General features: G+C 40.7%; 1 protein-coding gene across 1 annotated transcript in view; it reads left to right on the top strand.

Moving 5' to 3' along the window:
• COBL (cordon-bleu WH2 repeat protein) overlaps positions 1 to 27,912 on the top strand; it is a 366,578-nt gene that overhangs the window by 326,572 nt on the left and 12,094 nt on the right. The window contains exons 15-17 of the mRNA XM_043972590.1: positions 3,047 to 4,959; positions 6,298 to 6,417; positions 17,397 to 17,660. Of these exons, the coding sequence (XP_043828525.1) occupies positions 3,047 to 4,959; positions 6,298 to 6,417; positions 17,397 to 17,660 (2,297 nt within the window). The remainder of the gene's footprint in view (positions 1 to 3,046; positions 4,960 to 6,297; positions 6,418 to 17,396; positions 17,661 to 27,912) is intronic.

Raw genomic sequence — 27,912 nt, 5'->3', positions numbered from 1 at the left:
AAAGGATATCCTCCCACCTTAAGGGGAGATATTTTGGGGGGGAGGGGGACAGAATTTAATTCAATTTAGTGAATAATGAAAATAGCTTTGAAGCAAAAGGATCATTGAAGCTTATTTAAAAAGTGACTGAGAAATGTGCAGAATGAATCAATGGGGAGCTTTGCTTATGTATGTTCAGAATAATTGGATTTAACAGCACTGTACGTATGACTTCTACTTGTTTATCAGTCAGTAAAATTCACAGAGCAGCCAATGTGTGTAGGACACCATATAAGATGCTGTTAAGGGGTAGGAAACCCAACCTATATCCATATTCATGGCGACTTAACAGCTGCAGGAGTTTTCCAACCGTAACTTTGAGTGAAACCAATCAGCCATGGTCTGTCTCCTCAGCAGTCCATTCAGAGCAATTGAGGCCTTGGAGTCTTTGCCAATCATGTGCCATGTAGACTGACCATGACTGATTGATTTAACTGAAAAGTACAATTGGGAACAGTTATGTAATCATTTTGCCATTTTGTGTGTGGACACAGCCAGGGAGTGCCAAGTATTTTCATGGCGCTTACACTCCAACTGGAGAACAAAGTACATACATATCACATAACATATAAATAAGTACAAAGTAATGTAGTACAAACTGGAGTACTTAGCACCCCTCCCCCAAACGCCTATCTCAATGTCAAGGACCTCTGATTTAATGAATGTGGAATTGTGTCCAGCAGCACGCACCACAGTTCATGATAACTTAGAATGTCTTAGAGTGTTGACCGAAATTCTGAGGGTCACAGAGGCTATATGACTTGGGGTCACAGAATCACTGATTTAGAAATTACCTCAGAAATCATCTTATCCAGTATCTACATTTTACAGATGAATAAACTGAGGCCCAGTGAAATTGAGTGCCATGTCATATAGCTGTCTGAAATGAGACTTGAATCTAAGTCTTCTGGACTCCAAATCTAACACTCTATTAACTAACTGTATTGCTTCTGGCATCCACAGACTAGCTCTCACTTTTCTCCTCCCATATTTATTCATCCTATCTCCATACTTATGTTTAGAAAGCCTTCCCTCTGTTGACTCTAACTCTCCCTTTTGCAAACTCACTCATCTTTAAAGATGGAGTTCAGATCTTGTCTCTTCCTTAAGCATTGCTTTATTTCCCTTCTTCTCTCCCAGATTTGGTTGACAAATGGAAATACCATGGTACTTTTAAGTATCCTTTTTTCCCCAAATTATATTCTGTTTTCTATTGTAGTTAATTGTGTACATTTCCCTTTACCCACACCCCACTCCCTGGTAGATTATGTGATTCTTGATGGCAGGCTTTGTCTTCTTTATCTTTTTTATTCCTGCCAGTCAATGGCCAGTATAGTAGCTTGAACACATAATGGAAACTCAAGAAATTTTTTCTAAATGGTTAAATGAGTGAAATTCAATACTGAGTAAGATGGGGACTAATCAGGAAAGCATCCTAGAAAGTGTCATCTTAATGGAATCTTGCTGGAGAGAAGGCCTGAATAAGGATAAAGGGTTAGAAGGGTATTTAAGTAATGGTGGCATCATTCATGATAAACATTAGTATACTAGGAGCTGGAAGAGTTCTCAAGGACCATCTGTCCAAATAGGAATCCCTTAGACAACATCCAGTTTTGTTTAAAGATCTCTAATGAGGGGGAACTACTACTTCACACTAGTAGCAGACTGACTTTCTTTCTACCATAAAAAACTAATACTATAGAAATGCATTTCTGCTATTTGCTTCTCCTATATTTTTTTAAAGTACATGTAAATTCAATTTAAATCAGTGAGCACTTATTAAGCACCTGGTATACACAGTGTTCCGTGAATGGTGCTGGGGATATAAAAACAATATTCATTGAGCATTTATTGAGTACCTACTGTATACTGGGTGCTGTGCTCAGAACTAAACAATCCCTACCCAAAAGGACCTGTTATTATGAAGAGAGATAGTGAGTATATAAATAAGTTTGTGCAGATTAACTATAAAGACAATAAGTACAAAATAGGTAACTGTGCCCTCCAGGAGCTAATATTATAATGGGGGAAGAGAGGGAGAGGGGTCAGGGATTGCAGTATGTTAAAGCTGTGTTTATACTTTGCTCTACTATGGGACTAAGGAACTTATTCTAAGAATAAGTTGATTTACATATAGATATAAAATTTTAGACACACATTACACATATGTGTATATAGGTATATGTACGTATATATGAGTATATGTATATGCATATATGCATGTGTATGTATGTATATAACATTTTAAGAACTTAGATTCTCCCAGTCAGAGCTCAAAACTGAGTTGAAAAACTAGAAGTCAAATGCAGCACAACTGAGGGGGAAAAACAGACTCTACCATGCTTTATTGAAATATCTTCAATAAGCTACTTTAGACTGTATTCCTGGACAATTCAGATGGTTACACAGTTGATAAACTTATTTGACACATGATTTTTCTATGTGTCTGAAAATTCTAAATCAGCCTTGCCACAGCCCCGGTGTTTTAAAAGCCTATTTCATAATTTGGGGCTTTGGGAAGGGCTTATAATGATTTTGTTCTTTAATATTCAAGCTGTTGCCGTATTGAGGCATGATAGCTGGAGCAAGCTCCTCTGGTGTCTTATCTTGCTTTGTTTTTGATATTGTATGAGGAACCAGGAGGTAGAAACCTAAAATGAACTTTGAATGTTGATGCTCTAAAGCTGTTTAAACAAGGGGTTCAGATTTAGAAAACTATTTTTTGACTGTAAAAACAATGGCAGAATGTTGTTTTAACTAAGCACCTCACCTGGAAACATCGTAAAGTGCCAACGGCTTTCTCATCATATTATGTAAGATGAGAATCTGGCCCAGGTTATATGTAGATTGTAAACTGGAATGACTTGTAAATGTATGTAAATATCTTCCACAAACGTTACCAAAGGGAACCAAGCTCATGGTTATGATTACACTAAAGAATTGGCATAGGAACTCTACCACTGGGGCCAATTTGAGAGAATTTTCCTTTGTATGTTTTTTTTTTCAGAAATGGAAGACAGTTATGAAACAGATACCAACTCTTTAACAGACTCCACAAATGGTGTGCCCAACTCCCATGGACGAGAGGTCAGAGTCCCTAAAGATGATGCTTACACAATTCCAGTGACATTTATAGGAGAAGTCTTAGATGATCCCGTTGATGTGGGGACTTTGATCAATAAAAACAATAATGCAGGTTCTTTTGATATGGAACATGTGGCTAGCAAAGCAGCCTATGTAACTGAGGGCCCAATGTATGACCAGTCCTACAAGGCAAAAGCCAGCCATCTACATGTGAAAAAGAGGGAGAATGTGTTTGAATCCTATATTTCTTCGCGTGAGATAAACAAAGAAAAGGACTTGGCACCACCCAACAACTGCAAAAATATTTGTCCAAGTGAACTAAAGCCCAGAGTGGCTTCTTCTACCCCTAAGCCTCAAAGAGGTGAGTTGTATTTGAAGGAGAACAACAATCAGGGTCATGAATTAAATGGCATTCAAAGATCCCACGTGACTAAGAATATGATTTCAGAACTGATGATGGAAAAGCAAACCAATCATAAAAATGATCTCATAGTGTCATCTTCAAGGTATTACCAAAACCCAGTAGGACCCAAAGCTGGCCTCACAACCTATAAAATTGTTCCACCAAAATCAGAGATGAAATGCTATGACAGGGGAGTATCCCTCTCAACTGGTGCCATTAAGATTGATGAATTAGGCAATCTAGTTAGCCCACATGTTGATGGGAAGAAGAGCACCTTGATACCTTCTGTTAGTGAAATGGAGACACTTCCCATTGGGAAAGTAAAGGAATTCTGGAGGTCAAACTCCATAGAGAGACATCCTGATGGGCCCATAGACTATGCTAAAAGATCCACAGCTACTCTGCCATTAAAACAACCCCATAAAGAAACTAAACTCAAAGCAGAACCAGAATTCTTGGACCCAAAGCTAAAACCATCACAGCAAGATGCCCACAAAGTAGGTGAAAATAATTCAGAGCTGGACAAAAGCAAGCTACCTACTACATCAGTTACCACCACAGCTCAGGCAAAAGCACCACCAGCTAACCCTACTGGAGAAGTGCTCTCTTTTCTTAAGCCTCAGAGGAGAACATCAAGCCAATATGTTGCCTCTGCAATTGCAAAACGTATGGAAACTCCTCCAGTCAAAACTAGTTCCCTTAGCAAGAATGAAAGAAATCAAAGTAGATGGGAAGGCCAGAAGCTCGGACAAGACTTAGCACCTCCTCCTGAGAAGGAGAATCTAATAAATAGCACACATCCCATAACAAAAACATTTAAAAATGATCCCAAAAGGTCATACTCTGATTGTTGGGTTGGCCATGGAAAGGAATCAAATAAAACTACCATTGGAGCCCCTTCTGAGATGGAAAATAGAGGAGCAAATATCAAGCCCCCTGCTCAAGATGGTTCTGCAGACAACTACAAACAAAGCATTAGTGAATCATTAAGTAAATCTTCCCCCAATACTGATTATTCTGTAGAACAAGTTTGTGGTTACAATGGAAAACACATCTACAGTCACCAAAAGACCAGTCCTGTCTGTGACCCAAAATGCAAGACAGACAATACAAATTCTTCTCTCCCAGCAAGGTCACCAGGATTCCAAACCTCCAATGGCACTACTTCAGGCACCACTAAATGGCCTTGTGTCAAGAACGATGATTGGAATGCTGCAGGTGAAAGCAGCCAGGATGTTTTGAAAAGGGAAGATAGATCAGATGCCTTCTCTGCTCATGACAATGAACTTGAGAGTCCTCTACAAGCCACTGTATTCGGGCCCAAGAAGAAATTCAAACCCATTGTCCAAAAACCAGCACCCAAAGACACTTCCCTTCACAGTGCTTTGATGGAAGCCATTCAGACAGCAGGAGGAAAGGAAAAACTTCGAAAGGTAAAGGAAAGGGTTGGTTTGGGGATACAAGATGTGGGGTATTATCAGCTCTACATACCAACATTAAATTTTGTGCCTGCTGCTCCTGTCAGGGAAAGGGGGTCTACCTGTGATTTCATTGAAACAGGGAACTCCTGGATGAGGTAACTCCTTCCACCAGAGCAGGTTGACACCTTCTTGATGACTCAGCTCATGGTCTGAGAGTTTCTTAGAGCACTGAAAAGTTGAGTGACTTGTGGTCATGTAGCCAGTGTGCATAAGGGACAGGGCTTGTACCCAGGTTTTCTTAGCTTCCAGACCAGTTCTCTATCTGCTAAACAAAGTTAGCATTATAGCCATGCTATGCTTAACTTCTCTGAGCCTAGAAAAGAGGTAGAGGTATAGATAGTATAGACAGGCAACATCTATGTATAATTGCTATTATTTTCCTCCTAATTTGAACCAGATTCCCCCACTAAGTAGGTGACTAAAGACATTGATAACAATAGTATTTATAATAATAATAGCTAACATTTATATAGCATTCTTAAGGCTAGCAGAGGGCTTTACAAATATTTCCTAATTGTATTCTCATAACCTTGGGAGGGAGGTGTTATTATATCTTCATTTTAAAGATAAGGAAACTGAGATGAGCAGGAGTTAAGTGACTTGCCCAGGGCCACACCACTAGTAAGTGTCTAAGGCTAGTTTTTAATTCATGGCTCCCTGCCCCTTGCCCAGGACTCTCTTCTACATACCTCTAAACTGCCAAGAGAGGAGGCTGAGTGAAATATAATTTCCTTCTCTCTGGCACTGGAAGCAGAGGGGAAGGTCAGTAGGACACTTTACAAAGCTGCTTCTTCGTGATACCGAGGCAGGATCACCAGGCTTCCAAGCCTTTTAGGGTGCAGTCCTGAGCTTGACTAAATGACAGAAGTTTTTCAAACCTGGGGATGTGAGAATGAAAGAATTTCTGTTAACCATCTAGCTCTGTTGTATTATTCAAGAGCTCCTTATAATTCTGTAAATGCTATATGTTATACAGTGGCATCTTTCTATACCAGGAAGGGAAGTAAGAGAAATAGGAACATGTTAAGAAGAAAGTAATTGAAATTAATGCTGAATACCTCACCTTTAAGCATGTGACTGTCAGTAGTTAAAGGTCATTAGAAAAACAGGATTTTAGTGGTGCAACTTGGAGAAATGGTTTAATATAATCCAACAGGTAATAATTAGAGGGGGGAGGAAAAACCAATTACATCAGCCCCAACAAGGATTTGGTGATTGATTTTCTTTTGAGCCCTTGTAAACATTTTCTAACCATTGAATAAAATCTATTGAAACATATTAATATTCTAGACTGCAGAACATAGCCCAGAGGGAAGTCTAAAGAAACCCTCATACGTGGAGCCTGAGAGTGAAAGGTCAGCCCTATTAGCAGCAATCAGAGGTCACAGTGGTGCCAGCAGCCTGAAGAAGGTAAGGAAAGAGCAACTCTTCATGTATTATAAAATAACAGTGTGTCTGAATAAAATGATATTTTGTGGATTATCTTGGGCATATTCTAAGGTAGATGCTACAGAACAACCGAGAGGAATGGAGGGAAGAGAATCTGGACACATAATGAAGGTCACTCTGGCTACAGCATTCTCTCTTCTTGGGTCTATGCAGGCTGAATGCATCCCTCCCCTGCCCAAAGATAAACAATGGACTATGTAGCCTTTCATGATACAGCCCTTCAGAGCTTCAAGGACTTCCTTCCTCCCAGTACCTAGACTAATGAGCTCAGTCTGGGGTGGGGGGGGGGAAGGATTGTTCTACCAATCAATAAGCATCAATTGACAAGTTTATTTAGCAACTAGTACGAGGCACTGTGCTAGGTGTTAGGGATACAAAAACAAAGACATAACAGTTCCTACTCTCAAGAAACTTACATTTTATCAAAAGAGACATGTCTGTGTATTAGTAGAATAGGTTATTCAGATCCAACCTCCCTGCAATTGAATGTACTCCCTGAGTGGATTCTGAGAATTGTAGCTTTGAAAAGATGTCTTGGGGCAGCTAGGTGGCATAGTGGATAGAGCACGGGCCATGGAGTCAGGAGGACCTGAGTTCAAATATGGCTTCAGACACTTAACACTTACTAGCTGTGTGACTCTGGGCAAGTCACTTAACCCCAATTGCCTCACCAACAAACAAAAAAAAAACCAAAAAGATGTCTTGTTTTCCTCCCCATCCTGGGAGAGACAGAGAGGTTCTCAAGGAATGTATAGAAGGATACCATGGGTTGAGGTAAATTCTAGGAGAGACTTGGGGAGCAAAAACTGCTGCCTCAGTGTAATGGTTGATTGGGATAGGGAAAAAGCAAGACAGACTGTATGTTAACAGAAAGACCATTTTCTTCATCATTCCAAAGTGACATTTCTTCGTGGTGCCAAGTCACCACACGTCAGGAAAAAGGAGCATGTTGTCTATCCCCAAAGCACTTGCATGCTGAGCCTGCACACATAGTCAACCAAAAGGACAATTCTTAGCATACCCTTGGGATGACCTTCTTTCCAAGAAGTAGATACAGAATAAATAAAAGGTACTTTGGGAGGGGACCAGCAGCTGAAGGGACCCAGACAGACCGATCTGGAATAAAGTAAAGGAAACTCTGAGCAGGAGTTGGGAAGGGAGTTTGTTCCAATTATGATTGAAGATGGCTAGCGCATGACATCAGGACACAGAGTATCAGATATTCCTAGAGAACTCTGGGTTCCTAGGAATTCCTCTTTAAAGAATTACACCCTCTTGCACACAAATCCAATTAGAATAAAATAATATTTTATTTAGGCGCTAGTGAAAGGAAACCAAGAGAGAAGTCCTTGGACTTCTTCTCATGGGGAGAAGGCATGGCACAGAGGGAAGTCTCCCTGAGATACCTATGTCCTCAAGCTCGAGACAGGCAGATATACATATAGATATATATACACATACACACACACACACACACACACACACACACATATATTTTAGTGAGGCAGTTGGGGTTAAGTGACTTGCCCAGGGTCACACAGCTAGTAAGTGTCAAGTGTCTGAGGCCAGATTTGAACTCAGGTCCTCCTGACTCCAGGGCCAGTGCTCTATCCACTGTGCCACCTAGCTGCCCCAACAGGCAGATATTTTATAGAGAACCACGGTGGTCTGATGGGGTGATCATCTGACTGTGGACAGTTCCCTTATTGGGGGAGGACCATCCTCCACTGTTGGTGGCTGGGGGAAGTTGGGCAAGAGGCAGTTCTGATCTCTCAAGCCATCTCTGTCCCCCTCAAGCCACAAAGGCAGCAGTCACACCCAATGGGCCTGTCTCTTTAGGTGTGTCTGTCCTTTGGTTTAGCTTCTCAATAAGAAGGTTCCTTGATTTCCCCCAGAAAACTTCTGAGGTACCCCACACCCATAGCAATAAACTAACAATGGAATGGTCACCAAGCAGAAGCTACAAGTCAGGGACATTTGTGGAGGGAATCATTGCTTTGGGAAGTTGTCCATAAGCCCTAAGAACCAATGATCTCAGGAGTGAATGGACCCTTAGTTCTGTCCACCCCACTCCTAGGAGAATCAGGAACAAGAATAGCAAGATGGAATGAAGGGGAATCATGAGGGGAAAAACATACCATGATGAACCTGCTAGAAGAATTTGGACTGCTTTCCTTCTATCATGAGGAGAGAAGAAAGATATAAAGGCAATTCCTGCACCTCCAGAGAGCCAGGGATTCCCAGCTGAAACTCTAACCCTAACAGGAGCAGAGCACATTTCCCAAGATGACTGATCAGTCAGTCAGTCAGTCAGTCAGTACTCACTCTACATGGCTGGATCAAAATCATCATTTAGTCTCAGAAGGGATCTTTGAAATCATCTAGTCTAAGACTCATTTGACAAGTGAGAAAAGGGATACCCAAGAAAAGTTAAATGACTTACCCAAGGTCACACACATGGGAAGTGGCAGAGCAGAGATTTGAAATCACTTCTAAATCTTATGCTCCTGTCTCTCTATAGTGCTGCCTGTGAGTCCAGACTCACAGACCTATCAGCCACATTCTTTCTCTACAGAAAAGTTCTTGGGAAGTTTCTCTTGGTAATTGATACTAGTATTTAACATGTAGGTGTAAAGAGCAGTCTTAATGTTAATTACTAGTTGTACTAAGTATTGGACATTGTAAGCATAAGGTAAGCAGGCTTGCCTTAGTTCAAGGAATATATAACAGTTGCCAAGAAAGAGCTGCATAGGGGGTTGGGGGAGGGGGACTAGGTGGCGCAATGGATAAAGCATGGGTCCTGGATTCAGGAGGACCTGAGTTCAAATCCGGGCTCAGACACTTGACACTTAGTAGCTGTGTGACCCTGGGCAAGTCGCTTAACCCTCATTGCCCCACAAAAATAAAGAAAGAAAGAAGAAGAAGAAGAAAGAAAGAGCTGCATGGATAGCTGTACCTTAAAATCATGAAGGTGTCGGTTGGGTGGTTTTCCCATTATGTTTTTAGAGAGATTGTTTTCTGAAAAGACTCAGGATAAGAAAGTTCTTAAACTTTAGATAATGGTTGTGAAGAAGGAAAACACTAACTGAAAAGCATAGGGAGACTCTAAGGAGATAAAGGCTGAGAGAAGAGACCAGACCTGCACACATAGTCAACCAAAAGGACAACTCCTAGCATACCCTTGGGATGACCTTCTTTCCAAGAAGTAGATACAGAATAAATACAAGGTACTTTGGGAGGGGACCAGCAGCTGAAGGGACCCAGACAGACCGATCTGGAATAAAGTAAAGGAAACTCTGAGCAGGAGTTGGGAAGGGAGTTTGTTCCAATTATGATCGAAGATGGCTAGCGCATGACATCAGGACACAGAGTATCAGATATTCCTAGAGAACTCTGGACCTCCCATTTCCCCTCATGACTTCCAGGCTTGAATAACACTTTTCTGTGTTAGTGTTTATCTTCAGACACACATCTCCCCTTGGGCAAAGACTGTTCTCTTTTAGTCCTCTAATTCTCCAGCACCTATCACAGCGGTTGGCACAGAGTAGAGGATTCATAAATGCTTATTGTTTGATGTCTGTTAATTGTGGAATTACTTTTACTTCCCACTTTTCCAGAAATTCAATACATTCATTCTGATAGAGGGAGGAGGGAGATCCTTTGTTGTTTTGTTTGTTTGTTTTCAGGGCAGTGAAAGGTCACACAGCTAGTAAGTGTCAAGTGTCTGAGGTCAGATTTGAACTCGGGTCCTCCTGAATCCAAGGCCAGTGCTTTATCCACTGTGCCATCTAGCTGCCCCTTTGAGGGAGGTCCTTTGAAGAAGAATCACTGAGCCCTGGAAGCTTTGTCCTTCTTTGTATTCAGGTAAATGAGAAATGCCCGCTGGACTCCTACTTCTCACCCCACATAGCTGATTGGTTGCCACCTTTTCTCCACACAGCTCTCTTGAACTGTTTCAGTAACCTAATTGCTCTCCCAACTTCAAGTCTGTCCCTATGCTGGTCTTTCCTCCAATCAGCTGCTGAGGTGATTTTCCTAAAGCTCAATTCTGACTATGTCATTCTATTGGTCATTTAGCTCCTTCACAAGTGATCCCTTCTTAGTTTTCCAGTCTTATATTTTACTCCTCTCCAAGCAGTCTATGATATTAACTGGCCTCCTTGCTGGGTCACTCTACGTCCCAACCCTGAGCCTTTTCATTGGCTGCCCCTCCCAAGCCCACTCCAAAACTCAGTGTTCTCCCTCCTTTTTTTCTGCTGTTTTTCCTGACTTCTTTCAAGCCTCAGCTCAAATCTTACCTTCTTCATCAGAAGGCTTTTATGCTGCTAGTGCCATCTTTTTTCTTTCTTTTTTTTTAGTGAGGCAATTGGGGTTAAGTGACTTGCCCAGGGTCACACAGCTAGTAAGTGTTAAGTGTCTGAGGCCGGATCTGAACTCAGGTACTCCTGACTCCAGGGCCAGTGCTTCTATCCACTGCGCCATCTAGCTGCCCCTGCTAGTGCCATCTTGTCTGAGATGATCTTCCATGCATCCCATCGACTTTCATTTACATCTACAGATATACTCGTGTATATCTCTCCTGTACATAGTTCTTTTCATGTTAGCCTCCCCCCTCCCCACCTCCCCTATTAGGATGTGAGCTTTTTGAGAACAGAGACACTGTGTGTCTTTCTTTGTGTGTGCAGTGCTTACTTAGCACAGTGCTGGACACTTGATAAGGGCTTCATAAATGTTTGTTGATTGGCCCAGAAAAGAGAATGTGAAGGCCTGGGGGAAGTTGACTCTTTGCAATACTCTCCCTCAGGCTATATGTCCCCCTGCCTTGCACATTGTCTTTTGAAATGAATTAAGAAGATTAAAGGAACTTTCCCCTAATAGTTATCCAGTAGTATTCATTACTGAGGCAGCTAGGTAACTAAAGTGCTGGGCCTGGAGTCAGGAAGACCCGAGTTCAAATTCTGCCTAAGATGCTCACTAGCTGTGTGACCATGGTAAACCACTCCAGTATCTTTACCAAGAAAATCCCATATGGGATCACAGCAAGGCAGGACTCAACTAACAATGTTAATTAACAAGCATTTACAGAATACCTACTGGGTACATAAAACTATACCAAGCTAACAACTTTCTTAAACTCTCCAAAGAACATCATTATACAGAAAGAAATGGAGTTATACATGCAGAATCATTCAAGACTATGAGAGACCATGAGGGATAAGAGAGAATGTGAAGATGTGATTCCCTACTCCTGAGCTTTCTAATTAAATTGGGAGAGATCACAGAGAATCCAAAAAAAGCTTAAGTACACTTAGAGTAGCATGTCTGATGATAGAACATAATAAATAATGAATTGAAAACAAGAGCACTGAGGAATGTAGTTGAACAAAGCTGTGTCCCACTGCCTTCTTTAAGCAGTAAGGCACAAGGAAGACAGTGGAATTGTGGGTGCAGATCTGAGGAACTCATGTCAGACTCTTATGGAGTGTGAGGTGACTGATTTTGGTCTAACTGTATTTGGTCTATTAGGGGTTAAGTTTCAGTTTGAAACAATTCATTTGTTGGTTGAAAGAAGTCTTTGAATTCTAATTGCCCTTTGGATTAGGTGTGGCCCAGAGTGAAAGTCAAATTTATGGGCTTTCTAGGCTGCAAAGACCAATAGTTCATTTGAATAGTGGTTCTCACAGTTTTTCATCTGGTGACACTTCCTCCCTCCACCCCCAAAGTTTCCTACAATAGCCACTCCACCCCAATGGTGCTGATACTTCCAAATCTCTAAAGCCAAAATAATATTCTTTTCCTCCATCTTGCCTTACAAAGATGTAGGGGAGAATGAGTTTAGAATGTAATGATGAAGAGGATGAGATGACCCCTTCCATTTAACATGATACTTGGAAAGAGATGGATCTGGGTTCCTTGGCTCATAGATCTAGAGCTTGAAGGGACTTTAGAGGCCATCCAGTTCAACCTCCTCATCTTTATAGATAATGAAACAGAGGCCCAAGCAAGTTAAGTGACTTGCCTAAAGTCATACAGCTAGTGTCTGAGGCAGAATTCAAACTCTGGTCTTTCTGATTCCTAGTGCTGTTCCCTGCCCACACTACCTCTCAAAGGACCTGAGTTTGAATATGGCTTTATCCTTTATTACATGTTGTTGTTCTTCTTGATTTCACAGTATTCACAACCTGACTCCCAACCTATCTTCCCAGCCGCATCACACTCCTTCCCACACTTCATGGCCCAGCCAAACCGGTCTTCTTGCTGTTCCTCACATACAACACTCTATCTCCCATGTCCATGTCTTTGCACTAGTAGTCCCCTATGCTTGGAATTTATTCCATCTTTATCTTCCCCTCTTAGAATCTCTCCCTTCTTTCAAGAGCCTGCTTCTCCCTCTGTCATTGTGGGGAATGGTATCCTCACATGTGGGTGCTCTGTCCAAAGGAATATAAATTGTGGTCGCTTATACTTAGCAAGATATCTTGGGTTTAGGGGCTAGATTTTTTTTCTTCCCTAATTATTTATTCTTTCATTTTTTTTCTTAAAGTCTGAGACAATTAACTCTTTTGTGTCATGTAGTTTTCATTTGTTGCTTTGTCCTTCATTCTCGAAGAGGACCATGACATCACGGTGATGTCATAACTTACGGTGAATTGGATTTAAGTAAGGGAGGGCTGTGCAAAGTCACCAGTCTCACTCTCTCTACTCTGGAACCATCTGGGTCCAGTAGCAAGATATACATCAGGACAACTGGAGATGGCCCCCAGTTTTCATTTATGATCTCTTGAAATATAGTCCTAGAAAACCAGGCTTTGATAAAGTCCATTGGGATTCAAATGGAGCAACTTGACTGTGCCTTTAAACCCAAATCACTCTGGCTCTCACTGATTGACCAATAATAGGTCCCAGCCATAGCATCACTTGTTCATTGTTTGAATTTTAATGGCTCAGAATGAGTGTAAATAGCAATTGTTTTCTGTTCAGGCCAGAAACACTGAGGGTCTTCCCCTCCAAGATTGATTCTTTTGTGTAGGCAAACTAGGCCATCTTTTGGCTACATTTTTTTTTTAAGAATTAAAGTAGTCTTTTATTTGGTTCTAGGAAAGTGACCAAGAGGAAGGTCAGAGAACTGTTCTCTCAGGGAGGAAGAAGAGTTCAAAAGCACTTCCTCCCTTGGCTACATTCTTACCTAGCTTTTTACTGCCGAATGGGTGTTGCTTCAGACAAACTAGGACCTGGGAAAGATGTTAGCTTAAAAAGGCCAAGGTCTCCCCATATTGGGTCACTGCCAGTCATCTTGACCTATGTCTTGCCACTGGATTCCTTTGACTCTAGAGGAGAGAGTGAGGCTGATGACTTTGCACAGCTCTGCCTCACTGAAATCCAATTCACTTGCAAGTCAAGACATCACTCCTTTGATGTCATTGGTCCTTTTGGAGAATGAAAAACAGGCCACAATAACACAGTCAAGAAAACAATATACACAATAAGTACAGCAATGTAAAGGGAGAGAATAGCCACAAACAAAACTATCAGAAGTGCATGTTGCAAAATTATAATGGCTGGAAAGAAGTGCTATAAGAGAATATTCTCAACCACCCCTTTCCACCCCTTCAAAGAGGCAGGAGGTCCACACTTTTCAGTGTGTTGATTGGTTATACTGATTGATGTTTTTTCCCTTTTATTTTTGTCTTTAAAAAATACTATTTGTTATATAGGATGGCTCTAAGGGAAAGGGAAAAGGAAGAAATACTGGGGGAAACTATGATGATGTTTTTAAGAAGTTAATAACAACATTTCAAAAAAGAGAGAGAGAGATACCTTCTATATTAAGTATTTCCTGTTTTCCAGCTCCACCTGCAAGTGTCTTCCCTCTACCTTGTATATGTTTTTTTATTTAGTAACAATAACGATTATAATAGTAATAATAGTAGTAGTGGTATTTATATGACACTTTTTAAGCTTTACAAAGCACTTTACATATGTAAACCCTGTGAAGTTAGTGCTATTATTATTCCCATTTCACACATGAGGAAACTGAGGCACTGAACACATAAGTGACTTATGTAGGGTCACACAACGAGTAAATGTCTGGGGCAGAATTTGAATATAGGTCTTCATGACTCCACAGTACACCATCTACCTGCCTATTTAGTCTCTGTATATGTCGTCAAGGGCAAGAACTATTTCTATTTCATTTTTGTATTCCCAGTGCCTAACACAGTGTCTGATTCATGGCAGGTGAATAATAAATACTTATTCAACTGATCTCTTGTTCAGCCTTGGGAGATTAGCCTCCTATTCCTCCTTTGTAAATTGAGGAATTTGGGTGAGGTAAAATCTTCCACCTTTAATTCTGTGTCCCTAGGAAATTTTAATTTATGAAGAACTTCAAAAATCTTACATCATTTCATCCTCACAACAGCCCTGTGAGGCAGATAGTACATATCTGTTTATTCCTGTTCTATAAATGAGGAAACAGAGGCTCAGAAAGGCTTCACACACAACACCCAGTGAGTGATGGATTAGTCCAGATTTGAACATTTGTTAAGTGCATATTACCTCAAAAAGAGGCAAAAGATATTATTTTTCATTCCACTTCTTTTCAGGAAGTACTGAAATCACTCCTCCACCTTTCAGTAACTTTGTTAAATATGGGCCTATGGTTATACCATTGTCTTTCCTTACAGTTATAGCTTAAATGGTACACAGACTATCTTGTGCCTTTTTGTTTTCTCTCATTTAAGGTACTAGATATGTGAGAATAAATAAGTCAGTGAGTCTAATTTTCCCAATGAGTTAATGAGCCCAATTACCCCTGGATTGTTAGCCAGATGCTACTTAATTACAGTTTATTGGAGAGTACTCTACTAGAGAGAATTTTGTTACAGTACCCTGACACCAATGAGCCTCAAGGGTATTTCCACTGATTGATATCACGGGCACTTAAAGGATCACCCACCTAAAGTGGAGCAGCTGGTAGAGGTTTATGAAGGTTAGAAGCAATGGCCACTGACCTCATTCATGTATTCATTCCACCCAATGTTTATTAAGTGTTTAGTATGTGCAGAGCACTGTACTGTTGGACACTAGTGAGGAGAGGGAGACATAGAAATAAAAATAAGACACTATCTCTGCCTTCAAGGGACTTATAATCATCAGGACACAATTATCTATCCCTGAAAATGTCTCCTTCATTGAAGATGCTGAAGCCATAGGTGTGGTGGTGGTGTAGGTGTAATAACCTAGTAGTGGTGGCAGTAGTGATTGTGGTAGTGGTAGCAGCAGCAGTCCGCATTTACATAGGGTTTAAGGTTTGCAAAGCATTGTATGTATGTTATCTGATTAGAGCCTGATTCATTCACTTGCTACCTGGGTAACTAGCCAAGTCACATAACATCTCTGAACTTCAATTCCCCAAGTATTGTAATGCAGATGACAAGTATTAGCAAAGGATTTAGAGAATTTAGAGCTAGAACGTACTTTAGAGATCATCTAATCTAGTCAGTCAGTGAACATTTATTAACTGTGCACCAGGAACTATGCTAAGTGCCAGCCCTAAACACCTCTTATTTTACAGATAAGCAAACCGAGGCCCAAAAGCATGAATGCTTGCCCAAGGTCACAGTGATAGGATATAGCAGAGCCGTCATTCAATTGCAGACCTTTACACACCAAATCCTTCATTCTTTCCATTGAACCACAGAACTACTACTTACATCACAAGATTAATCATAATAATAGCAGGCTCTTAGAGATATAAGGTTTTCCTACCTTTAGACCTCAAAACAATGCTGAAAGATAAGTGTTATATTATATTCATTTCCAAGATGAGGAAACTGAGGTTCAGAAAGCTTTAACAATTTGTCACTGATGATCACACAACTCCTAAGGGTCAGAGGTGGGTTTTGAACCCAGGTTTCTCTTGACTCTGTTAAGGGCTAAAATTCTAGCTAAACTGTCTAAAATATCTAATGAGTGGTCGCCAATAAATTGTAAGCTTTAGCAAAAGTTAGGCTTTTAAGCATTTATTAAGGAGAATAAGAATTTGGTAAAGAGAGAGAGAAAGGCCTACATTCATGTATCTATTAAAGGGAGAGCACATTTCTAGCTCCGCTCTCCACCAGAGTCCAAAGGAAAGAGAGCGAGGCAGAGCACCCGGCTCTTCCTTCTTCCTCCCACTAACCAATGTCACTTCCTGACGCCAAAGAAAAGCCGCATGGCCTTGCCCTCAAAGACCTTCCTTTCATGGCGGGGCTTTTCTATAGTAAGTCTCCAGCAGGTGGCATCATTCCAATCGTTACAACTCCAAGCCCAAGGCTTTTCCCCACAACTTCACACTGATGTGAGCCAAGCAGTTTGTAAACTGTAAAACGCCAGTAAATATGAACAATTATTAATTACTCTGTAGTGTCCCTCCTGGTGACCTGAACAAGGTAACACAGTTTCCAAAGCTCAACTACTCAACCTGGTCCTGTAAGAACATGAGAGAAATAGAGACTTATAAAGGTGCAACATAAATGCCAGTCGTTTTTCCTTAAAGGACTGAGGAATCCAATAAATTTGCCTGCACAGTGATGTCAGTCATTGCCAAGGGCAAAGCAGCCAGTTAGATCAGTGGGATTTTAATCCTAACGGGCTTTTTCCAAGAGTAATATCTTCTGGCCAGCCTCAGTTGCTGTCCTTGCATGCCAAGGAAAGTTACAAGATGGAGGAGTTCTCAGAAAAAAAGTAGATTGCCTTTCTCAGATGAAGTCGTTGCCAAATCCTTGATGTGATAATCAGTCTTGTTGAATGATGTCAAAGTGCAGTACCAGATGTTTCAGCCAGTGGATAAACAAGGCTCCTCAGCCTGAGTGCCAGTGAACCATTTGAACTTCAGGGGGTACTTGGACTGTCCAGAAATGACTTGGTCACTTTTCCCTTAACTGTTTCCTGTATAGGTCTCATCCTCAGCCTCAGGAGAACTTCAAAGCTTCCGAGAAGTGGCACTCTCCAAAGAAACTGCAGCAGCCTCTGGGGAAGAAGAGCTTCACGTTCCACCCCCACCTGGAGCGCCACCACTGCCCACTCTTGTTTCCAGGGTATCCATCGTGTCAAAGACAACATCCAAATTCCCTGCAGACTCCACGAGCAATCCTGTGGATGCAAGGCAGGCTCTGTTGGATGAGATCCGTTCTGGCACGGGGGCTGCAAGATTGAAAAAGGTACAGATGATCAATTTTGTAATAATTTGTAAGCAAGAAAGTACATTTTAAAGTAAACATTAAGTATCCTGTGATCAGACATCATGGGTAAGACTCTGCAAGATCTGTGTCCAGAACTCCATGTCTGACTCCACAAAGCTACTCGGAGAGGTATGATAATGTGGTGGGGGAAATGGGTGGAAGGGGTTGGGATAGGGGTTCTTAGGAATTCCTCTTTAAAGAATTACACCCTCTTGCACACATAAAATAATATTCTATTTAGACGCTAGGGAAAGGAAAACAAAAGAGAAGTCCTTGGACTTCTCATGGGGAGAAGGCATGACACAGAGGCAAGGCTCCCTGAGATACCTATCTCCTCAAGCTCCAGACAGGCAGATAGTTTTATAGAGGACCAATGGTGGTTCCATGAGGTGATCATATGACTGTGGACAGTTCCCTTATTGGGGGAGGACCATCCTCCACTGTTGGTGGCTGGAGGAAGTTGGGCAAGAGGCAGTTCTGATCTCTCAAGCCATCTCTGTCCCCCTCAAGCCACAAAGGCAGCAGTCACACCCAATGGGCCTGTCTCTTTAGGTGTGTCTGTCCTTTGGTTTAGCTTCTCAATAAGAAGGTTCCTTGATTTCCCCCAGAAAACTTCTGAGGTACCCCACACCCATAGCAATAAACTAACAATGGAATGGTCACCAAGCAGAAGCTGCAAGTCAGGGACATTTGTGGAGGGAATCATTGCTTTGGGAAGTTGTCCATAAACCCTAAGAACCAATGGTCTCAGGAGTGAATGGGCCCCTTAGTTCTGTCCACCCCACTCCTAGGAGAATCAGGAACAAGAATAGCAAGATGGAATGAAGGGGAATCATGAGGGGAAAGCATACCATGATGAACCTGCTAGAAGAATTTGGACTGCTTTCCTTCTATCATGAGGAGAGAAGAAAGATATAAAAGCAATTCCTGCACCTCCAGAGAGCCAGGGATTCCCAGCTGAAACTCTAACCCTAACAGGAGCAGAGCACATTTCCCAAGATGACTGATCAGTCAGTCAGTCAGTCAGTACTCACTCTACATGGCTGGATCAAAATCATCATTTAGTCTCAGAAGGGATCTTTGAAATCATCTAGTCTAAGACTCATTTGACAAGTGAGAAAAGGGATGCCCAAGAAAAGTTAAATGACTTACCCAAGGTCACACACATGGGAAGTGGCAGAGCAGAGATTTGAAATCACTTCCAAATCTGATGCTCTTGTCTCTCTATAGTGCTGCCTGTGAGTCCAGACTCTCAGACCTATCAGCCACATTCTTTCTCTACAGAAAAGTTCTTGGGAAGTTTCTCTTGGTAATTGATACTGGTATTTAACATGTAGGTGTAAAGAGCAATCTTAATGTTAAATAACAGTTGTACTAAGTATTGGACATGGTAAGCGTAAAGTAAGTAGGCTTGCCTTAGTTCAAGGAATGTATAACTTAGTAACCAAGAAAGAGCTGCATGGATAGCCGTACCTTAAAATCATGAAGGTGTGGGTGGGATGGTTTTCCCATTATGTTTTTAGAGAGATTGTTTTCTGAAAAGACGCAGGATAAGAAAGTTCTTAAACTTTAGGGAATGCTTGTGAGGAAGGAAAACACTAACTGAAAAGCATAGGGAGACTCTAAGGAGAGAAAGGCTGAGAGAAGAGACCAGGGTGAAGGAAGCTTTTAATGGGACGTTAGAAGATTTGGGTGGAAAGGTGGCATAAGGGTGATGGTGAATAATCAGAAGCACAGGGTTTCAGGAGGAAAATCACAAGCTTTTAATAGCAAAGGAGAAAGATGATTTTGAGTGTAGCACATGGAACTGATTAGAAAGGGGAGAGGTTAGGTAGGGAGGCAATGTGTTTTTGTTATGTGTCTTTTAAAATAGTGTTCTCAACAACTTGAAATTACATCAGAAAATCCAGGATCAAATGGTTTCTTAGAATAGTCTGATTTTTAAAAAAAATTTGGTAGTTCTGCCTCTTTTACTCTGAATGCCCTCAGAGTGATTTGTTTCTGACAACCAAAGCAGTTTACTAGTTTGCCCCAGCTAAAAGTCTCACTGTCCTCTGCCTTATCCAGGGCATTATGTTGAATTCTTCATACAAAAAGTATAAGAAGGACATGAATAAACTAGAATGTTCAGAAAGTGGTGAAGGGCCTTGAGTCTATGTCAAATGACTATCTGTTGAAGGAACTAGCATGTTCAGTTCTGAGGATTCAGGAGGAATGTGATAGCCCTCTTCAAGCCTTTAAAGGCCTGACATGTGGAGGGTGGGTTAAGCCTTACTCACTTTAGCCCCCGAGGGTAGAACAAACTTGCAAAAAGGTCAGTTTAGACTTAAGATCAGGAAACCCTTCCTTATCAATTCAAGATGTCCAAAAGTGGAACAGACTGATTCAAGAGATGGTGGCTTCCCTATCCTTGGAGTCTAACTTTAAGTGGAGGCTGGACAAGCACTTGGTGGGTAGGTCATATACCAGAGATCCCTTTCATGTATGCTTTGGACCAGATGGCTGCTGACGTCCCTTCCAGATCTCCAATTCTGCAATTCTCTGAAAAGTCTGGCTTTGAGGCACGTGATGAGCCTGCCATTCTGGACATTGCTTAATGTCTTTGTATTTGCTGACATTGCACCTAAATGACCCTACTCTTTCTCATCCAGACAGATCTCCCTGGAACAAAATAAGAACTTAACTGGAGAAAATATGCCCCAACCGTCCCATAAACAGATCAGTTGCTCTCTCAGCAGGGAATGTCTTACTCTCCAGCTTAGATGGGGGAAATGTGCATGCAAAATGACCCAAACTTTGACCCATCACTTGAAGCAAAGTTTTTATAGGATTTGAAGGAATTTATCTGAGTTCATTTTATAACATCCTCCACCCCCAGTTAGTTCCTCATTTGTTCTGGACACCAGAAATCCTGAAGCATTATGGGAAAGATTATTCATGTGGCATTTGGAGCCCATGCCAAAAGTAGGGAAGGCTGGAAAATCTGTCCAGCATGCCTTTTATCTGGTGGTGGTTTTTTTTTTTTCCCCAACCAGGCTGACAGATCATAGAGTCTCAGATAAGAATTACTGAGGCCAATGAACTGTTGAGTATTTTATCTAAACTGAACTTCATACTTTTGCCCGTGATTACTCATTTAGATCCCTTCTTTTTTTAAATTTGATTTTATTTTAGCATTATCTAGTCTCAGGAGAAAGATATTAAATGCAGAGGAAACCTTGTTTGATGATGAGAAGCCATTCTTTTCCTTCCATTCTCCATTAATTTGGTCACCATGTTTAAAAAAAAAAAAAGTTCATGAGTAGCCACAAGTAGAAGACCATTAGTGAAGGCCAATCATAGCAGAATCTCTTATTTTCCCTGTAAGGAATCCTATTTAGAGTGCCATTTGCATGGGCTCTAAGAAGCATGGTCAACCTAATGGATAGGGTGCTAGGCTTAGAGTTTTAGTTCAAATCCCACTCCTGATGCTCACTAACCATATGACCCTGTACAAATTACTTAAGCTCTGTGCCCCAAACAACTCTCTCAGACTTATCTTCCAAGTCCTAGAAGGTTATTTTTTTCCCATTGATGGAGGGAGTTCCTTGGACTGGCAAAATCACAGATCCTTTGCTCACATCACAGCTTAGAGTGCAGGACTTCCAGTTAGAAAAGGAAACATTATGATGGAACTCAGCAAGGTGAGACCATAGACATGTGCTTTTGCTTCTTTTCAAATTGTCATATTTTTATTAAATATTAAGGCCTGGAGCCTCCTCACCCTGTGACATCCAACCGTCCCAGCATCCTTCTTAGAATGGTACAGCTCTGTGTAAGGCCTACCCCTTACTCCCACTGGTGTACTCCTCCTGAAGCCTCCATTTGTAGAGGGGCCTTCATTCCCCTCCTGGTTCTGTTCATGCCTTCAGAAACATACCCCTGTATCAGGTACCTTCATCCCTATTCCTCCCTGCCCTTCCAACTCCTTTTTTGGTGTCTTCTTCCCCCATTAGAATATGAGTGCCTCGAGGGCAAAGACTGTCTTTTCACTTATTTCTCTATTTATTCATTCTATTATTGGTTTTGTTTTTGTTTTGGAAAAACTGGACCAATTAACTCTTTTATCTCATATAGTTTTCATTTATGATTTCTTGAAATAAAGCTCTGGAAAACCAAGCTTTGGTAAGCCCAGTGGGACCCAAATGGAGCTACTTGACCATGCCTTCAATCCAAATCACTTTGGCTCTCATTGATTGTCCAATAAGCCTCACTTGGTCATTGTTTAATGGCTCAGAGTGAGTATAAATAGCAATTGTTTCTGTTCTGGCCAGAAACCCTGAAGGTCTTCCTCTCCCAGTTTGATTTTCTTTTTTGAGTAGGCAAACTATGTCATCTTTTGTCTCATTTCTTACCTAGCCTTAAATCACTGAATGGGTGTTGCCTTAAACAAACTAACACCTGGGAAAGACTTTAGCTTTAAAGGACTAAGGCCTCCAGCTGCATCTTGGGCCATTGCCAGTCATCCTAACCTTTGTCTTACCACTGGACTAAGATGACTCTGGAAGACAAAGTGGGTCTGATGATTTTGCACAGCTCTGCCTCACTGAAATCCAATTCACTTGCAAGTCAAGACATCACCCCTTGATATCATTAGTCATCTTAGAGAACAAAGGACAAACAACATGTTGCAATCCCCAGCACTTAGCACTCAGTATGGCACATAGTAAGTGCTTAATAAGTGTTTGTTTCCTCCTTCCTTTTCTTCTTTTCTTCCTTCCTTCCTCTTCTCCTCTCCTCTCCTCTCCTTTGCTTTCCTGGGTCCTAAGATCTTTGAAGTATCCTCTGCACCAACCATCTTATCAACCATGAAACCTCAATACATTCTAGATTTGTCTTTTCTTTGGGTCACTCAAGTTCATCCAGCTCACCTGAAGGATAACCAGGCCCTTCAGTTTGACTTTGGGAACATCTTATGGATTTGTTCCTGCCTCTCATGTCTTCCTCTCTTGTCTTCTGGTACCCAAGCTCCTGACTTGCCAAGTTCAAATTAGTCTTTCCTACTTAGCTCCAGTGGAATCTGCTTGTTTATTAGTTTAGCCCAATGCCATCCACCACTAGCTTTTCTCATATATACTCTTTCACACAAAGAAAGTTTTAACATGAGTTGCACCCCAAGTTCTTTTTTGTAGATAAAATACAACCTCTCGATTTTTTTATTAAAGGAAATATGCTTTTGGGGGAAAAAATCTCTATCACTATAAAACTCTCCATGGTAGAAAAATATTGACAGAAATATTGGGGAGGAAGAGACATCTTTAGTGTTGATTTTTTTTTAATTCCCCATATGAGGTCTAAAATATTTCATGTATGTCTGTGTCACTCAAGTCCTCACTGATGTTTTGGCTTGGTATGGTAGTGATCCTTGATTCTCAAAGATTTTGTCAGAGAAATGCAAGCTTTGGACAGTCCTACCAAGCTAGAAAGACTTTCAGTATAGGTCTAGTGAGGGAATGTATTTCTGTTAAACAAGAACCAGCCTGGCAGTAGAATGATGAATTTTTTAATCACTGAAATTCTTGAAGACTCTCTATTTAACCCTAGAGACATTGTGACCTGACTTGGTCGAGGGAGTACCACACTGATTAAATCAGATTCTTGAAATTTATGATTTTTATACAGATCTGTGATTTGCTCAGCAGCAAACCTTCTGAGAAAAAACTCCTTCTGCCACAGCAAATGAGCAATTCCTCTTTAACTTAAATTCTTAGAAAATTGCCCAGAGCCTTGAGAGGTTGTCATTTGCCCAGGGACACGCAACATGTATGCATCAGAGATAGGATTTGAAAGCTAGTTTTCTCTGACTCTGGAGTTCTCCATCTACCACACCACAGTAGAATCTTAGTAAATTGTGTGGTATTGGTGATAGGAATAATTTGGATAAAAGGCAAAGACCACAAAAATAATAGTCAGGGGGCAGCTAGGTGGCACAGTGGATAAAGCACCAGCCCTGGATTCAGGAGGACCCGAGTTCAAATCCAGCCTCAGACACTTGACACTTACTAGCTGTGTGACCCTGGGCAAGTCACTTAACCCCCATTGCCCCGCCAAAGAAAAAAAATAGTCAAAGGCCCAAACTTGTTTTAACTGAGTATCATGTTTATATGCATAAATATGTAAATACTCAGCTGTGCATGTGTATATATGTGTGCGTGCATACATATGTGCACATGTATATATTATATATAAATGTACATAAACATTAAAGAACATAATATATAAATAATGAACATATAATATATAAATAAAAATAGATATTATATATAATATATACACATATAGACATATGCACACATGTACAACTGAGTATTCACATAAACGACATGTATATTTATGTATATAAACATGATACTCAGTTAAAACAAGTTTGGGCCTTTGACTATTTCCTTTGTGGTCTTTGCCTTTTATCCAGATTATTCCCATCACCAATACTACACAGTTTACTAAGGTTCTACCTCATCATCTTCATTTAGCTCTTTATCACCCCGAAAAAAGCAAGTTATGAAAAATCACAAAATTCTCATGGATTCATTTCTGGGGAGGCCTCAGTTTTCTGAGTAAAATAAGAGAATTTTAGTAGATCTTCACTGAGGGCCTTCTTAACTCTAAAATTCTGTTCCTTCTGAGCCTAAGATTCAGTGCATTTGATTTCATGTAATAGTCAAGTCTTGGCTATCCAGGCTTTATTGAGAAATGAATATGCAGTGATCTGCCCAACTTTCTATATTCTGGAGATAAAAAGAAATGTAAGCAGCCTCAAATGGTTCATATACATCCATTCTTCTGGGGAGGAACATCTTTCCTCACCTTGTGACAAAATCAGAAAGACAAAGAAACAGCCTCCTAATATATAGAACATTGCTCCTATGTATGCCCCTCTCCTAATAGTATTTCTCCTGATCATTGGTTTTCTGGCCAGCTGGTTCCTCTGTCTTTTTAAGCTGGAGCATGTGCTATTACTGATTTTAAAACCACCATGAGATACACTCTGTTAATAGTTCTCTACTGTTCCATTAGAATGGCCCTTGTAGACTTGCAGGAAACTTAAAACCATATTTTTGAATCAGCCTGCTTTGCTTTACCATCTATAGCTTATCAAACATATTTACCTATCTAGCTTATCAACTCCCCAAAGCAGAGCATTTAAAACACAGTTAAATCTTGAAAAGCTTTTAAAACAAATTTAAAATGGTTTCTTCACTGGGACAATAAAAGAATTAGCTCAAAATATACTAAGGAGAATAAATGCTTGTTGGGTTGGATAGATAGAGTTGGGAGGATAGCTCTTTTGGTTGGAGTTTGGTCTTTAATGAACATAGGGTTCTGGGTTCAACCCTGCTTAGAGCCAATTAGCTTCTCTTAAAGAATAGCTATTCCATGGTGATAGGTAACACAGAACTCCTAACCTGACCCATGCATGTGAATGCAAACTTGGTCATGTGCAAGACAGATGTGAGTACTTTTATGACTCAGTACAAATACATCATTTACTCTAGAGAGTATTCAAGCCATGTATCCTAATGGAGATGAAGTGATGATATGATTTTCATGTATGATAGCACAATTGTCAATAAGTATTTCAGGAATAAATGGAGAATGTGTGACCTAACTTCAGATCCAGACCCCACCCACAAAGGGACACAGAGAAAAGTAGACGTTCGTGGATGATCTACTTAGTACAGAAAGGCAGTGTTTCCATGGGAACATCCCAGGACAAAAGAAGCATTGCATGTGTCTTGATGGTAGCTACAGAGCACCATTCTCGGTTCCCTGATATCTCAGAGGCCTATGGAATCTCCTGACCAGCCCACAACTGCCTCTTTTTCCTCTTTCCCCAGTCTGACAGAGCAGGAAGGTAGTCATAGCCAGGATGAAACCACAAGTACTGGTCTGAGCTATGGGATATGCCAGGTCCTAACCTTAAAAAAGATACTTAACTCTCTTTAAAACCTGGGCATAAATCCATTGGCCTTTCAAACTTCATCTAATTTTCTGTCATAGCGTGGGTTGTTGCAGTTTAATGTGGCTCCACTGATGCCCTTTTTCCCTTGGTTTTTCTTCAGCTCAGTGAGGCCATGCATGTGCCAATAAAGCATTCTTGCCAATGGCTATCCCTTTTGCTGTTTCATCAAGGACAAAAAAGTATCCCTTCCCCAGTACACACTTAACTGTCAGCTATACGATCTGATGTAGTGCCAGTGTTCAAAATATAAAGCGAACTCTGGTACCAATTGCTTTTATTGCTATCCCTGAAAATGAGTCATTTCATTGAACCTGGAATCTTGTTCCTTATTGCTTCATATTGGGGCAACTAGGTGGCTCAGTGGTTAGACTGCTGGACCTGGAGTCTGGAAGAGTTATGTTCCTGAATTCCAATCTGGTCTCAGACATTTAGTAGCTGTGTGACCCTGGGCAAAAGTCACTTAACCCTATTTACCTTGGTTTTCTTATCTGTCAAATGGACTGGAGAAGGAAATGAAAACAAGTCCTATATCTTTGTAAAGAAAACCCCAAATGGGCTTTTGAAGAGCCCTATACAACTGAAAATCCCTGAACAGTAAGTTTTATATCACCACCTCTGTGTTAAGTAGTGGAACTTAACACCCAAATGAAATACAATGACCATTAAGTAAATTATAACAGGTATGAATTTTTTGTTAGTCCTTTGCACTTAAAGGTTAATTGTGGATGGGGCTTAAAAAAAAATCCAAGCATCTTTCCTTCAAAGAACTTAGTAAACATTGCCAAAATTCTTATTGGCAGCCCTTGGAAACATATAGGAAATAAGAACTTGAACTTCTACTTTGCAGAAGAGGAAAGTAGGGCAGAGAAAACATAGATGACTTGCCCAGGGTCTTACTAACAGACAAGTGTCACATACAGTAGTCAGACACCTTATCTGGGCCAGACTTCCACAATTCTTGGCCACTTTACAAGCCTTTAACTCTTTGCAAACACAGATGACTCTCTTCCCACACTAGGAGCTTGCTGATGTAAAGCATAAACAAGCAAATATGAGTTGGCCTTGTCTGCTCTCTGCCCCTTGAGTAATTATTGAACAAATAATCCAGGAGCTATAAAAGATCTCAGGGCTCAGGAGGCACTAAAACAAGAAGACATTCTGTCCATGGAAATTGAGATGTCCTTCCTGGAATGTGATTGAGTGAGAGTGAAGTGGTCATTTGAAAATATTGATCTGTTGCCATCTCTGAAAATTAAACCAAATACAATTATAGGACATATAGAGCATCTTCTTAATACACATCTACACCAAGGCTTACAAGAACTGCTAATCTCCATTAGTTATTTACAAGGTCCCAGATAGGGCCTTTGTTTACACAATGTTCTCAGCTAAATGGTTTGGTCAGTGGGTGCTCTTGGACCTAGAAAAGGCTCCATAGACCATTTTGATATACCATTATACCCCTAATGAAGTTGGTAGATATAAATTCAACAACCAATGGTGCTAGCTAGCTCTGTGATTTACCTTTGGTAAGTCACACAATCCCTTCTCAGGTACCATATACAAGAAGTAAAAGAGATTCTATCACAGGGCCTCTGAGAAGTCCGCTTTAGTTCTACAATGCCATAAGCTGATGATGATTAAATTGAGAACAGAATTATCTTTGAAAGTATAATCTAAATTGTTACACAATGATGTACATGTGAAAATTGCTTTTTTTTTTAAACCTAGAAATTAGGACAAGTCTGGATGTGCCTCTTGGTAAAAGAGCAAATTGGAAGGTTAAGACTTTACTTGGGAAATCATAAGACTAAAGAAACTAGATAGATTTCTTAAGACAAATACAAAATTATTCAACTGGATTTGGGCAGATTACCATAGAATCCAAATCTGGGTGTCAGAAAAGAAAAAGACCTTAGAAAGATGTCTTCTCCAGCTTCCCACATAATGAAGGAATTAATACCATAGCATCTATGACTGAGGCTATTTTAATGTCTCTTTGATGTGAAGATCACCACTTTATAAGTCTACCTGTTCTATTGGTAGGGGCAGCTAGGTGGCACAGTGGATAGAGTGCCAGGCCTAGAGTCATGATGACTCATCTTCCTGAGTTCAAATCTGGTCTCAGACACTTCTAGCTGTGTCACTCTGGGCAAGTCACTTAACACTTTTGGTCTCAAATTAACGAGAGAAAGAAATAGCAAACCACTCCAGTATCTTTTGCCAAGG

The sequence above is a fragment of the Dromiciops gliroides genome, chromosome 1 (genome assembly GCF_019393635.1).
Source record: "Dromiciops gliroides isolate mDroGli1 chromosome 1, mDroGli1.pri, whole genome shotgun sequence".
NCBI lineage: Eukaryota > Metazoa > Chordata > Mammalia > Microbiotheria > Microbiotheriidae > Dromiciops > Dromiciops gliroides.
Note: the sequence above shows the minus strand (reverse complement) of the source record. Positions and strands in the feature narration are given on the sequence as shown.